This window comes from Anoplophora glabripennis, unplaced genomic scaffold (assembly GCF_000390285.2).
Source record: "Anoplophora glabripennis isolate ALB-LARVAE unplaced genomic scaffold, Agla_2.0 scaffold220, whole genome shotgun sequence".
NCBI classification, from domain to species: domain Eukaryota; kingdom Metazoa; phylum Arthropoda; class Insecta; order Coleoptera; family Cerambycidae; genus Anoplophora; species Anoplophora glabripennis.
In genome coordinates, this window is record NW_019416530.1 from 100927 (window position 1) to 115302 (window position 14376).

General features: G+C 31.0%; 1 protein-coding gene and 1 non-coding gene across 4 annotated transcripts in view; both read right to left on the reverse strand.

The window, feature by feature from the left end:
- Positions 1–13288, reverse strand: part of LOC108906091 (guanine nucleotide-binding protein G(q) subunit alpha) — a 36637-nt gene extending 23349 nt beyond the window's left edge. For 2 of the 3 annotated variants that reach the window (XM_018709241.1, XM_018709242.1), the window contains exon 1: positions 12694–12811. In XM_018709241.1, the coding sequence (XP_018564757.1) occupies positions 12694–12811 (118 nt within the window). Of the gene's footprint in view, positions 1–12693 lie in introns of all 3 variants that reach the window. The other variant, XM_018709244.1, reaches the window with a different exon arrangement.
- On the reverse strand, positions 7529–7610 carry Trnas-aga. Its single transcript has one exon. It is a non-coding gene; the product is annotated as a tRNA-Ser (tRNA).
- Positions 13289–14376: the final 1088 nt, after the last annotated feature.

The following is a 14376-nucleotide window of genomic DNA, read 5'->3' on the forward strand; positions in this document are numbered from 1 at the left end:
AACGGGGAAAAAATCAGTGGCGTACCTTTTTTTTATTAAAAAATGTTGTGGCATTCTCGCACGAATGCCACTGGTGTAAGTAGAAATATTCAGATCCACTCCAAAAAATGCACATTTATCTCTCCAAAGCGTTTTTCAAATTTCGAGTCAATGTCTTTAAAACTTTAATATAGTGTTATTTTCTTAAAACCTGACAGAGCAACTTTTTTATTTAAAGTGATAGACTAGTACTTCCAAATGCAAAGTTGTAGCAAATAACTTGATTAAGAAAAATTTACAAATAATTCTTTCCGGTGTTGCCAGATTTCTGCAGTAGCTACTAAAACGTTATTTTTTTAAGTGGCAACACCGTATTTTTTAACATAATTTGACAAACCTTCACATTCTGAATAGAAACTGTTATGTCACATTTCTTTTTTGGAGTAGCCGTTTTTGAATAATCAGCAAAAACACATTATTGTACCGTCATTGTGTTATTTGACAGCTGTTGTATTTGAATGTGTATAAAAAATAACGTTTTAATTCAGTTGCTAAGACGAATCAGTTCCACAATCAATTCACAAGAGAAAGTTGAATTAAGTTTTAATTCCACGCAAGACATCCCGATAAGCCTCTTCCAAACCCAGAGTTTTTAAAAAATTACTTAGTAAAACTAANGGTGGTTGCCGAAGTGACTTTGTGAAAAAAAGTTCATATAAACGTAGGTTGAAATATGCTTCATTTTCGAGATTGTTTAAATTTTAATTTTTTATTTATTTTTATTAATTATTTCAAATAGTTTTAAAGATATTGACTAGAAAATTGATAGCAACCTACAAGATAATGTATCAATAGAAATAAAAAATATACAACAAAAACGATGCATCCTAGGATAAAAATTGAAGAGACTAATTTCATTCAGAATTGATGGTGGATTTCTAAAAAAATATGCAAACGGGGAAAAAATCAGTGGCGTACCATTTTTTTTATTAAAAAATGTTGTGGCATTCTCGCACGAATGTCACTAGTGTAAGTAGAAATATTCGGATCCACTCCAAAAAATGCACATTTATCTCTCCAAAGCGTTTTTCAAATTTCGAGTCAATGTCTTTAAAACTTTAATACAGTGTTATTTTCTTAAAACCTGACAGACCAACTTTTTTATTTAAAGTGATAGACTAGTACTTCCAAATCCAAAGTTGTAGGAAATAACTTGATTAAGAAAAATTTACAAATAATTCTTTCCGGTGTTGCCAGATTTCTGCAATAGCTACTAAAACGTTATTTTTTTAAGTGGCAACACCGTATTTTTTAACATAATTTGACAAACCTTCACATTCTGAATAGACAATGTTATGTCACATTTCTTTTATGGAGTAGCCGTTTTTGAATAATCAGCAAAAACACATTATTGTACTGTCATTGTGTTATTTGACAGCTGTTGTATTTGAATATGTATAAAAAATAACGTTTTAATTCAGTTGCTAAGACGAATCAGTTCCACAATCAATTCACAAGAGAAAGTTGAATTAAGTTTTAATTCCACGCAAGACATCCCGATAAGCCTCTTCCAAACCCAGAGTTTTTAAAAAATTACTTAGTAAAACTAAAAACAACTGGAAGTGTGTGCCCAAGGATCTACAAAAGGCTGAAAATCATCTTAACAACTTAATTAAAACGTGATTTTTATACACATTCAAATACAACAGATGTCAAATACCACAATGACAGCACAATAATGATGGCTCTTTTTAAACAATACAATTTTTGTTTAATATCCAAGGCCTACTATTGCTATATAAAATACGGTTTTGCCATTTAAAAAATAACGTTTTAGTAGCTCTAGCGACACCGGAAAGAATTATTTGTAAATTTTTCTTAATCAAATTATTTTCTACAACTTTGCATTTGGAAGTACGAGTCTATCACTTCAAATAAAAAAGTTGGTTTATGTCAGGTTTAAAAAAAAAGCTCTGTATGTAAGTAGTGTTGTAAGATGTGAAAAAGTTTAAAAATCACTAACACCTAACCTCAAAAATTTAAGGAAGTAAATAAATTTTGTTCTATTTACTATTTATAAAAGCGAGAGAGATATAATTTCTATTTGTTTAAAATACAAATACATTAACAATAAGAGCATGGTTTCATTGTAGATTTCTATTCATAAGTAAAACACCACAAATAGAAATATAAAAAGTAAATCTTTAGTAAAAGGAAAGGTTTCCGATCTTAATATCATTAGATAATTCCTAAACTATATTTTACTAAAATTTGTTTTACATTTACCAATTTTTGACACGGCAAATTGATACTAAAATTGGTTACTGAGGTTGTAACCCGACCCGATCATAAAAAATATAGAAAACTATTACATTTTTAGTTTTTTTTTAATTTTGAAACCAAAAAAGTCCATCTTGAATGGGTGGCATTTTTTCAAAAAATTCTCAAAAAATCGTCTTGCAATATGTAAATATATGAGAGGACAGGAGTGGTATCTTTTTTCCGAGCTTTTTTCTATTCTATTTTATTTTCGAATTTTAATTTTTATTTTAAATTTTTACAGAAAATGTACGCTATTAAACTAACTTTTATTGTAGAAATAATTATGTACTAAATTACTGATTACTAAAAATATATTTTTTAAAAATTACTAACTAAATATTCCGAATTTTTTTGTTCAATATTAGTTTCCTTGCATAATGCCTTAATACTTGTTATATTTTTGACCATTTGTATTCTGTAAAAACATCTACAGGGTGTTTTAATTAAAACTTCCCACCTGAAAAATACCAATCGGAATTAAAAAAAAAACAAAAAAAACCTTGACACGTCGATTTTCTTTTCAAGGGGGATACGTGATGGCTAAGTTTTGGTGTCAGTGATGCAAGCGCCACTTCAAAGCACTTTTTTGGTTTAAAAATTAAAAAAAAAACAAAAAACTACATCTCAAAACGAACAAAATGAAAAAAAGCTTGATATCTTTAGTTTTTGCCAAGTTACAGGTAAGTGTTTCAAATTTTTTTACCCAAATATTCAAATGCTCATAACTTCTTCAGGGGTTGAAATAAAAATTTGAAAGCTACCTACTCTAAAATATAAATGGGTAAGCACTAAATATCAGAGAATCAGGAAAATTAAAATTGACCGGGTCACGACCTCAGTGATCTGGCATGGGGATGCCCCACATGCATTGTTAGATTTAGACTAGTGTTTATATTTTTCCGGCTGATTTTGGTGATCTTTAGTGGCTTAGTTACAATGTCTTGACATTTGCTTTTATTTTATTTTAAATACAAAAAAAGCTTTACATACACATACTTGTTTTTATTACTTGTTGTTGCAGTTACATTAATCCAGATGTAAAAAGAACACGGAAATCAGTAGACACGATCCATCTTTGACGTCAGAAACCATAGACGGGAAAAAAATTATAACGTATCTGTATGTTTTATTATACTCATCTTTAAAAACATGTTAATTTAAAACCAAAGCTAAATATGCCAAAACAAAATGATCAGTTACAATAAAAAAAATCAAGTGTTCCAAAAAATATTAACATTTTCTGTTAATAACAAACTTACATAAATGTAATAAATAACAAATAACATCACAGAAGCGTCAGTGTAAAAAATATCCCGGACGTTAAACGGTATTTATTGCAAAATATTCAAGTCCTGTAAGTGTGAGGTATGTGTGAGGTATTTTGTATTTCATAACCTCTACCATTTGATGTAACATGTTTTCTATAAAAAATGTGGCATTAATTTTCTGTCGAAAGCACGTGTAAAAGACGTGTTCTAAAAAATTTAGGAAAATATGATAATTTATTACATCTTGTGTAAAATAACAATCATTTATACATTAGATAATATACCCGTAAATATGTTCCAGTTTATTATTTTTAGTTTTAGTTAACGCACTAATTAAAATAAAAAAAGTTAAATTTAAAATAAATCAACTTTAAGGTGAGCAAAACAGAAAAATCAGTGTAATTTCAAAGCTAGAAGTTTTAAACACCACTGAAGTTATACATAATAGTGATACATTATTGGAAACTGGAATATTTAACTCGGGTACTTATTATTAACATTGATATTGATGCTTAAATTTAGAGACGGAATTTCAACGTAAACATTTGTAATTTTTACATATTAAAATCAAATTTCAGTTTTTTATGACTTATCCCTTTTTTGTTCGTTGTTCTCCATTGCCCTTGAAAGTGGTTAGGTCCTACAACAGTTTTTATTATTCAGTAAACCCTAAATAGACGGCCTTCATAAATGTTTACAAGCCAGTAATTTTGGCAGTGTCGGTTTTAGATATAAATTGACCCCCCCTCTCCCCCTTTTATATTCGCGTATCCTTGATCACTTGATACGTTTGTTGTTTATTTTTATATATTATTCTGTCTATTTCAACAATACACGCCACTGGCGCGCCAGATGGTGTCAACAGGTATGCCACAATCCGGATTGGTTGTTGCGACGTGTTACCATTTATGGAGAGCGGCACACATTTATGGAATCATTGTCCGCTATCTAGAGATCGGTTTTATAGTTTTATACCTCTTATAAGTCTATTACGAGGTCTATTATGTTTTGTAGGTATTAGTTATTATCATAACAGATTTTTAATATAAAAGTTGGTAGCCAAATATAGCGAATTATAGGGTCAACAAAATGGAAAATGTAATACCCGATTAAGAGATGTCGAATACTTATTTCCTTTCTCTGAAAAGTTATATTATCGCAGTTCAATAATAATCAACAGGAAATCAAACAACACACGAATCGTTTCCATATTTATATTGAATAACAATGGTGTCCGTGCATACAACAAATTTTTATTTATTGCTAGCAATTCATGGGAATCCCATTCTTCGATCTCTAAAAAAAGATGCAATTTTAAGATGTACCTACCTTGAGTTGTAAACAAGCAAAATGTTCACGTCTTTGATCAATGATAATTTTGACGATAATAAAAGTGTAGGAGGACTAGCTTGATTGATATTTATGGGGCTTTATGGAGGATTACCACAATCAAGCACAAGTCGAGACAACTGAGTAGAATGCCGTGCAAAATAAAAATTATCCTGAGTTTTGTCCATTACAATACATCAAAATATGTTGGTAATCTGTTGAAATATGCTTAAAAAAAACAAAGCGATATGTATACGATTCATTTGAATTTTTAATTTATTTTATACAGGGCGATTTCAGTTTAAATACAGAAACAACAGGAATACATTAATTGCCAAAAAATAAGTAGAGTTTGCTCTATAAACTTTTTTCCTGGGTTAAGGAGGTATATCGGGGTCCGAGGGAAGTGAGGATCGCAGGGGGGTCTTATGCTTTTCTTATGGGACTAAAACCCGCTACCAACTTGCAAAAATTTAATTCTATTGAAATTATTTGCGATAAACATTATTTATATAGCAAAGAAATCTACTCAATATGCACATAGCATACATATTGAAAATTAACAACATAAAAACATCATATTTAAGTAGTTTTAAATTATATTTAATGAACGCTTAAACACTATGTAGATGTGGCAACAGCGCTAATAACGGAGTGCAGTTGTACACACAGCGAACCTACAGCCCTCGGACATCGGAGATATTGCGCGTCAAATTCGGGTAAAGATGCGTACGCGTTCAAAAATATATTGTGTGTAAACTATGTAAAATATAATTATTAAATATAGCGCAAATATATCGTAGTATCCTCGCGAAGATTTACATCCTTTATTTAAAATCCGTAAATCATATGAACTGGTAAAACAACGAGAAAATAATGATGTTAATTTAGTTCTAAAGAAATGAAATGACACTCGCGCCCATCTCTCGACCAAGTCAAAGAAAATGTTGGATGCAATTTTGAAGGTACTGTGATAGAAATTACATTATTACTCACTGTTCGTTTTTTTCATCTCTATTTTAGTAATGTTACAAAAGTTTTGCAACTATAACTAATTTTTTAGATATAAAGTTTGCTGAGAAGTATTTATGTTCCTTTGTTATTCTGTATAAATGCTTTTATCTCAAGTATTACTAATTATATTAATCAAGTAAAGAAAACTTTATGTAACCCTAAATAATGCTGGGGAAGGATTACGATGTTTTTATAAACCATTAAATATATTAAAAGGATTTATCAACTGTATTTTTTATTCCAATAAATGTATCACAGCTTCCTGGCCTTTTTAAATTAATTAAGTTTTTTAAAAACATTACAAAAAATAGTTGTGGATAATTTATTGTTGATAACAATGCACCTGGGATTTAGGAAAAATGTATATGTTTGAAATCAATTTCGTTTTTATTAAGTCTTTCAAATGTATTCCCTCCTTGCTGTCAGCTGATTGCGACGTTGCCACATTAATCCTCAAGTCAGACAGAAATGCAATTATTGGTTTCTGTTTCTAATTAATACAGCTGTACTATGTTCAAAACTTACATTAGTTTTACATCAAAGATAAGATAATACTGTGCACTATCTAAAAGTTTTGTTTCACAATTTTTACATTTTTTTCTTAGTTATGGGCAAAAAAAGAGCCGCACCGTCCATCTTCACCATATAAACCTATGTTAAAATGAACAACTTTCAACAATATCTGAAAATCTAGATTCAAAAAAATATAACGCACAGAAGGAGCACTGGGTAATACGCTATATAAATTTCAAGTACATCTGTGCATTTTGGTAAACCCGATATACCTCCTCCTTAAAGTTTACAAAAAAATTATATTTCCTGTCATATCTTCATAATTCGCTGACGGAATTGAATGAAAATTACTGCAGCTTATTCACTTAATTAGACCTTTTATTGAATGTAATATTAACTCCATGGCTTTAACCAGTGGCGTGCTATTGAAGGTGGCCCATTTTTCCAAGAACAGAAGTCCACAAGTTGTGCATACTCATATTTATTTAAAATCATCTGCAAAAATGGATTATTTTGTATGCGTTATCTGTTAGTAAGCTTAGTATTTTAACAAACTTTGTTAGTTACACCTGAAACTGCAAAAATGGGACGAAATATGGCAAAGAATAAAGGAAAATTGTAGGTAATCTTAAAATCATATCGTGACGAGTTGCTCTATAAACAGCTTGATTAGAATATGTCAAAAGTGTATCGATGCGGAAGGACTTCATTTTGAATAGTTGTAGGACTCGTCACTTAATTACATAAAAGAGAATTCTAAAAATGTCGAAATTTATTAGATATTATTGATTTTAAACCAGACATGTAAAGTGTGGAAAGGGACTTTTTTTCAAGGCAATCGAGAATGTGCAGATATGGATTATGAATGAATAAACACGACTTGATAATATCTTCCTTAAATTATAATTAATGAATAATAAACTATTATCTACGATGAGGTGTACCTAAACCGCGATTATATAAACAGCTGATGTGGTTAGATTTGTGGTTTTGCACGACACGGTGATGATTGTTGCTAAATAAGAGAGGTGGGACAAATGTATCAGCGCATATTAGAAAATACTATTTTTAAACATTTTAGGTGTTCAATTCGAAAAAAAAAACGCAGTCGGTAGGATTCGAACCTACGCTCCCAGAGGGAATCTGATTTCTAGTCAGACGCCTTAACCGCTCGGCCACGACTGCTTGCTTCTCAGGATTCCATACGAAGCAATTGCACAAGTTGGTGGAGTGTGACCAATTTAAATCAAAATACGTTACCTTCTATACAGGATATTTCAGAACCAATGACTTTAGTTAATAGAATATAAAATACGATTTTTAGCCTCAGCAGTCTTTTGTTTTTAAGATGAACCAAATTGGTCTTGCGGATCATAAAATTACACCTTCATAAGAAAAATTTTATTAAGAAAATGTCCTTTAGTAGAACCATAAATGTACAGGGTGTTCCATAAAAAAAACAATATTTTCACAAAGTTTAACAAAGGACTGAAATGACACTGAAAGATAACATGCGCTGTCACTATGGAGAAATAGATGACCCAAATTTATACGATTTCCAATGAAAAATTTAGAAATATTTTTTTGTTGACACCCTCTATCTCGAAAATGCATAAATGCATCTATAATTCAATATTATTACTTTTTAATATTTTTATTTTATCAATCTTTGCGACACTTTGACATTTATTCATTTACATTCTATATTGCACAATATGCTAGGGGAAGGGGTCCGGTCCGGATCCCCTAAACCCCCCCCTTATATACGTCCATGTCTATAATATCTATATCTACAGTGGATTACCCTGATTTCGACCGCAGAAACTATGAGTCTCTTAATATATTGTTGGATAATGAAATTAATAATCGAATTAAGCTTTATCGGAAAGTACATTAAATAAATTAATTTCTTAGTTACATAAGGCTTGGGGAACTTTAAAGGAGAGGACAGAATAAATATTTTAAAAAAACGTGTGCTATAACGTGACACAGTTGCGTTGTAATTTTAGTTGATTGGATGAATAATAAAAAGATAACCTAAAACAATAAATTTCGATGTTGCCACAAAATGGTGAAGATATAAAAGTAACTAGAGAGAGCGAATCTGCATTGCTGCGAAGCTCCACAATTTTTAATTAAACAAAAATTAAACTGGCAGGTTAGGTCGTTTTTTATTTATCAAGCTTTAGAAATCGCTCAAAAACTTATGACTTATTATTTTTATAATTTTTAGTTTTCTTTACCGTTAATCAAAATTTTTTTCCTACTTGAATATTACCCTCAATTTCTTTTTTTTTACACCGTGCAAGTAACGATAAAACTCACTGTTTCGGAGTGATGACCAGTTAAATACAGGGCGGTCACGAGAACATTGTTCATCTTTTTCTCTTCATTACTGTTCGAGATAGAAAAAATTTAAAAAATACAAGTTGTAGGATTTTTTTAATTTTTGACACCTGTACATCTCGACAAAGATAATTGATTTCCGAGACATAGGTAAGTACTTGTCTTTTTTTGAGACATGAATGCAGCATTTCTGAGACAGATACGTTTTTTTATATGATAAACCCGAGGATAAACCCTATAGTACATCTTTAGACCAGCGATCTTCAAACTTTTGCGATACTTAAAAAAAAATTTGAACACACTTTTTAGTGGATAGGTACTTTATAATACATTTATAAATATTAACAAAATAAATATTCCACTAAGTAAAAATTAAACTACGACTTTAAAATTTAAAGTAAACATTTATTGGATAATTAAAAAAAAGTAAATATAATCAACTCGATAATCAATGACTAGGATGTGCTTGAATATTTTTACATTTATGTTGAAATCACGTGGTATTGTCTAAGTTGCAATCGCATTTCAAATTCTGCATTAAGATCATTGCATTTTTGTCCAAGTCGCGGAACCCTCAGAGAGGTTGTAAGGAACCCCAGGGTTCCGCGGAAAACAGTTTGAATACCGCTGCTCTCGCCGCTGCTTTATACTGTTGAAAAAAACCGTCAAAAGAGCTTTTCCAAAATATGTTTAGCAACGTGGCGTCTTGTGAAGAAATAATTGTTTTTCTGTAGGTTATAAGAAGGTTATAAGAAAAAAATTATACAAAATTAATAAAATTTTTAATAATCGAACAATTTTATTTTCCAGTTTGACCCAAAGTTCGACATTTTTGTTTATTACCGTCATTCGTTTCTTATTTCGTAAACATTTTGTTGTTTTTCATTTTGGTATCAAAGATTTAAAAGTATGTTTTGAAGGAAAAGGTTTATCATGTTATAATAGTCTATGAAAAATATGTATTTTTAGTTTTATTGAGTATAAATAGAATAAAAAGTGGAATTAGTTTTTATATATTATACTTATTTTAAGTAAATTGTCAATAGATCGTATCTTTCTGCAAACATATTACGAAACATTAGTAGACGAATAAACATCTCGCACCTATATCGTATACCTATTATATATTTTTAAAAACCTCTTTTGCCGACCTTTCTAATAGGTATTCCATTAAAAAACGTAAGTTATGTCTATATCTTGGAATATAAATTAAACTGTTTATATAAATATAAATTTAACTGTTTTTTGTGCTGCAAGTGACCCCGAAGAGTAACGAAAAAAAAAGGTAGGTTTATTTTCCCGTAACCGCCCCGTATATATTTCCGTAAAAATAACCACAGCGCGAATAAGGAAAAAGTTTAAGTAATAAGTACATTTATTAATTTGCTAAGCATAGCTCGAACATTTTCAAATTTCTATAGATGTAGCGGTCCTACAAACGCCCAAATAACATTAATCTAAACGCGAGCCTCGATCCATGATGAAAACCCCTGTTACCGCGCTGTTTATCGAACTCTATTCATTATTATCTCAATTATTATTAACCATAAAATTCTTCACATTTAATTTCTCAGTAAATTGGTTCTTTCAACTCGTCGAAAACAACAAAATATGATATTGTGAATATTTTTTCGAAATTACGTTTAAACATACAGGGCGTTAAACATTGTAAGTGTAATATAAATATCACTTTTACTTTTATAATTTTCGCAAGATTACTTAATTTGATTCAGTGTAAACGTGACATGGTAATTAGTAAATTAGCTTACTTTCTTACTTACTATTTGGAAGGATTTGAATTTTTATATCGATTTACAATAGAACAGCGTTTCTCTGCGTTGACTTTTACGACTTTTCGTATATCATTTGCATTATTTATTCATTGGCAACCGAGTGAATCATTTGCAGGTGGTAGAAATACGTAAAAATAGTGTAAAATGTAAAAGCTAATCATTAGTGATGATCACGTGACTCTCGAGTGCAGTTATAAAACTAAAACGAACCTGGCTTGTTTCTCATACCAATATTATCGACATGTTGCACATTTCAGATTTCGGGTTTTTTACACCTTGACTTTTTGTCGGTAGTTTTCAACTTAAAACTCATACAGATTAAACAACCCTCTAGTCATAAATATCAAAGAAATGATGCAAATGACACAAAAATATATTTTACAGTTGTTACAAAAATAAGACAGATTTCGTAATACTGAGATGTTAAAAATTACGAAAATTAACATTTACGGCCTCTTAACGCCAAGGTTAGTTGAATAGAATATTGATTTGGCTTTTACTGCACACATATACATTTTTTAAGCGTTTTTCGAGGTGATTTTATTCCTTTATAAAAGCACTTTGTTTCTCTGTACTCGTCGATTTCTAAAGCACTTCAATTCGCAATTTTATACAGAGTTAAAAATAGAATCAGTATATTTCTGTTTCGGAAAGTATATCTATCTTTTATGAAAAAGCAGAAGGTAAACTCTAGCTCTCAGTAGTTTTATCGGGTGGATAAACACGTGGAAAAATACGCTTTGTTAAGAAGAAAACATAGCTATCGCTAAACAGTAATTATCAAAATATATTTTCGAAACTACACTGCTTATCGAATACTTACGATTTCACTTCCTACACTACAGTATGTAACTAAACTCGATAAATTTATCATCCCAAAACAACGCCATTTGGATATTTACAAAATTCGACTAGGTTAAAGATAAATTTAGATAATGTTAGACACGAGGGGATAGAGAAGGTAAGAGAGGGGTAACCTGTCAAGTAAATTGCAATATTTTTAACAAATTTGGTGCAATTTTAATACAGGCCTGCTAAAAAAATAAACCGGGAAATATATTCATATTATATGGAAATTCCTTGCAAAATAAATAAGAAAAAAGTCCGTATCAACATGTGACTGGAAAAGCAAAGCATGCTGAAAATATATTAACATTTTTTAAAATATCTACTATTTTATCTAAATGGTAAAAATCGAATAAAATGAAATATATGTGAATCAAAAAATTATTGGCGTAGACATTTTAGGCAGGAAAAAATGCAAAACTGTTATTTATTTTTTCGGACCTCGTCAGAATTCTAGGCACCTTTCTTGTGAAACGCAAAGTTATAATCTTAGGTTTATTGAAGTGCCTACTTCGTAACAGTAATTAGGTAATTGCAATCTAAAAAAAGTAATACGTAACTCTAAAATAGTGCATGGTGTGCTTTTTACATAAAAAATTTATATATTTTTTTAGAAATGCCACGGATTTAGTGACCAAATTTCAAAAATACCTAGGTAAAGGTTTACCACTGAATTACGCATCTATGTCCGAATTCACAGAATATGTATATTTAATTAGATACCTAAATAATTATTCTCATTACTATGTTAAATTTTATTTTTTTTCTCAGTTTGAATGCCCTGCAAGTTTTTTACATACCTATACTTACTTATATGTAAACACATTCTTATAGGAACTGTATTTATTTGCAAGTAATATCCATTTAATTTTTTTCTGCCCTAAATATACAGGCTGACAATTTAGTTGGTAAAGTTTACTTGAACTAATTTATAATTAACAATAACAAATCATATTTACTGATAAATATAAAACATTGTTCCAAACAAACAATTTTTGACTGGGACAAAGTACCTACATCGTTGCATAGATAAGCCAATAATAGGTGTTTTTGAAGAAATGGTGGTAGATGCAGAATTAAAAAATGGCTAGAACCTGCCACAAAAAAACAATCTATTAAATTCATTGTGATGTTGTAGATACTTTCCATGCATGGGTATGCGATTAATGAATGGTAAAGCAAATACGATAAACTTCAGCTAGTTAGCTGAAAACCGGTGGAGCCTGGCAATCGAGCGATCGCTGAAAGCAGATGATTGTCAACTTTCCTGCAGGTAGACTTACCGAGCAGCAGGAGTTTGAGCTCCCGTCTAGCATCTCGCTTATCACGGCGAAGCTGTTTTTCTATTTCAGCGTTGATTCTCTTCTGTTCTCTAGCTTCATCTGACTGACAACACTGCATGGTCGTGTTCTAAATGGGGCCACGAACCTCTTTCTTATCATCCACGCCGGCTTTACACAAAAACACACCTACAACAACTTGACACTTCCCGCAGCGGCGACCATCGTAGTAAGCTGGGTGTGGTGATTAAGTTTGACCGCTGACATGCTCTTATATTCACGCTAGCCCTGAATTTAATCTCGTTATCGTTAACTAGATTGTCGAAGCCTCATCCAAGTCCACCGGTAAAGCGATTAGAAGGCCCGATGTAACTATCCTCGCTCCCGTCTCGGACGGCTCAGACCACTCGAAACAATCGCGATTCGAAACACGGCGACACGGCCCGCTAGACGCTCATCCACACACAAGCATTGTCCGGAAAAGAGTCCACCATTCCGTCTAGCACGACATTTAGCTGATTTTCACGTTAAAAAAACTCCATTTCACACAAAATGCAGCCGCCTCTTGTCAATATGGCGCTGCCCTGTATACCAGCGAAAAAAACTGCGCAAGACAGGAAGTTGTGAGGAAGATATAAGACAGCGGGAATTTTGATATAAATATTTATAACGCCTAGGTATTGGACTGTAAATACGAAACTCCAAACCTTGTATTTGCGGTTGATGCTTAATCGTTATGCCACTAAATCCATTAAAAACTAAGCCATGCATCCAAATTGTAATTGTCTGCATTTATTATTTTACACCATCTATATATTTCAATATTTTATGCGAAAAACTTAATTTCATGAATGAACCATAAACATGAAACATATATACCGGTACTTAACTATAATAATTTCTTAGTGGTAATAATTTGTTTTTTTTTTATATAGGTACAGGTAAATTCCATAAAGTATTCTGAATTTTCACTTACTCATTTCAGAGGATAATAATTTTTTGAGTACCTATTTTAATGTAAATATATAAAACGATCCAAATAAATGTGGCAGCAGCTTTGAACAGGTAACAGAAAAAAAAGGTTTCCTATTTTTTTTTAATATTCAAATAGAAAATTGTTTGCAAATTCTTATAAAATGCACAGTTCAATGTAAAAAATATTTTCATAAGGACTATTCACCTTCCTGACGTATCAGTTATTTTGATCATGACCAATCTAAAGGTAGGTTTACATTAAGCAAGTATGAAAAAGCAGATGCAGTAAACAAGTGACGCCTAATTTTTAACGAAGTGATCTGCAAAAGTAATTAACCAATTAGGCACGTAAATAGTTAAGCAAGTTTAATTCCTGTCAAATTTACAATATCACTATTTAATCTTAAATAAAGATGCAACCATTTGGTTTTATAATATAGTCTATCAAATGAGTAAGCGTAAGAAAGTCTGATGCATTTCCACAAATTCGGTAAGTAGCTGACTGCGTGACCTTTTTTTAGAATGAAATCAAAATCAAAAGTTATTCAGCAGGTTGTTTTTGAAATTCTTTATAAGCAAGTTGCCGATTGCGAAAAGCTCTTTTTTAGAGGTCTCCATAGAGCTTGCAGCTCTGGGGCCACTTTAACCAAAAATTCTAGCTACGGCCATAGGCATTGCAATAAACACCTTCAGATCTGACAAATTAAACAT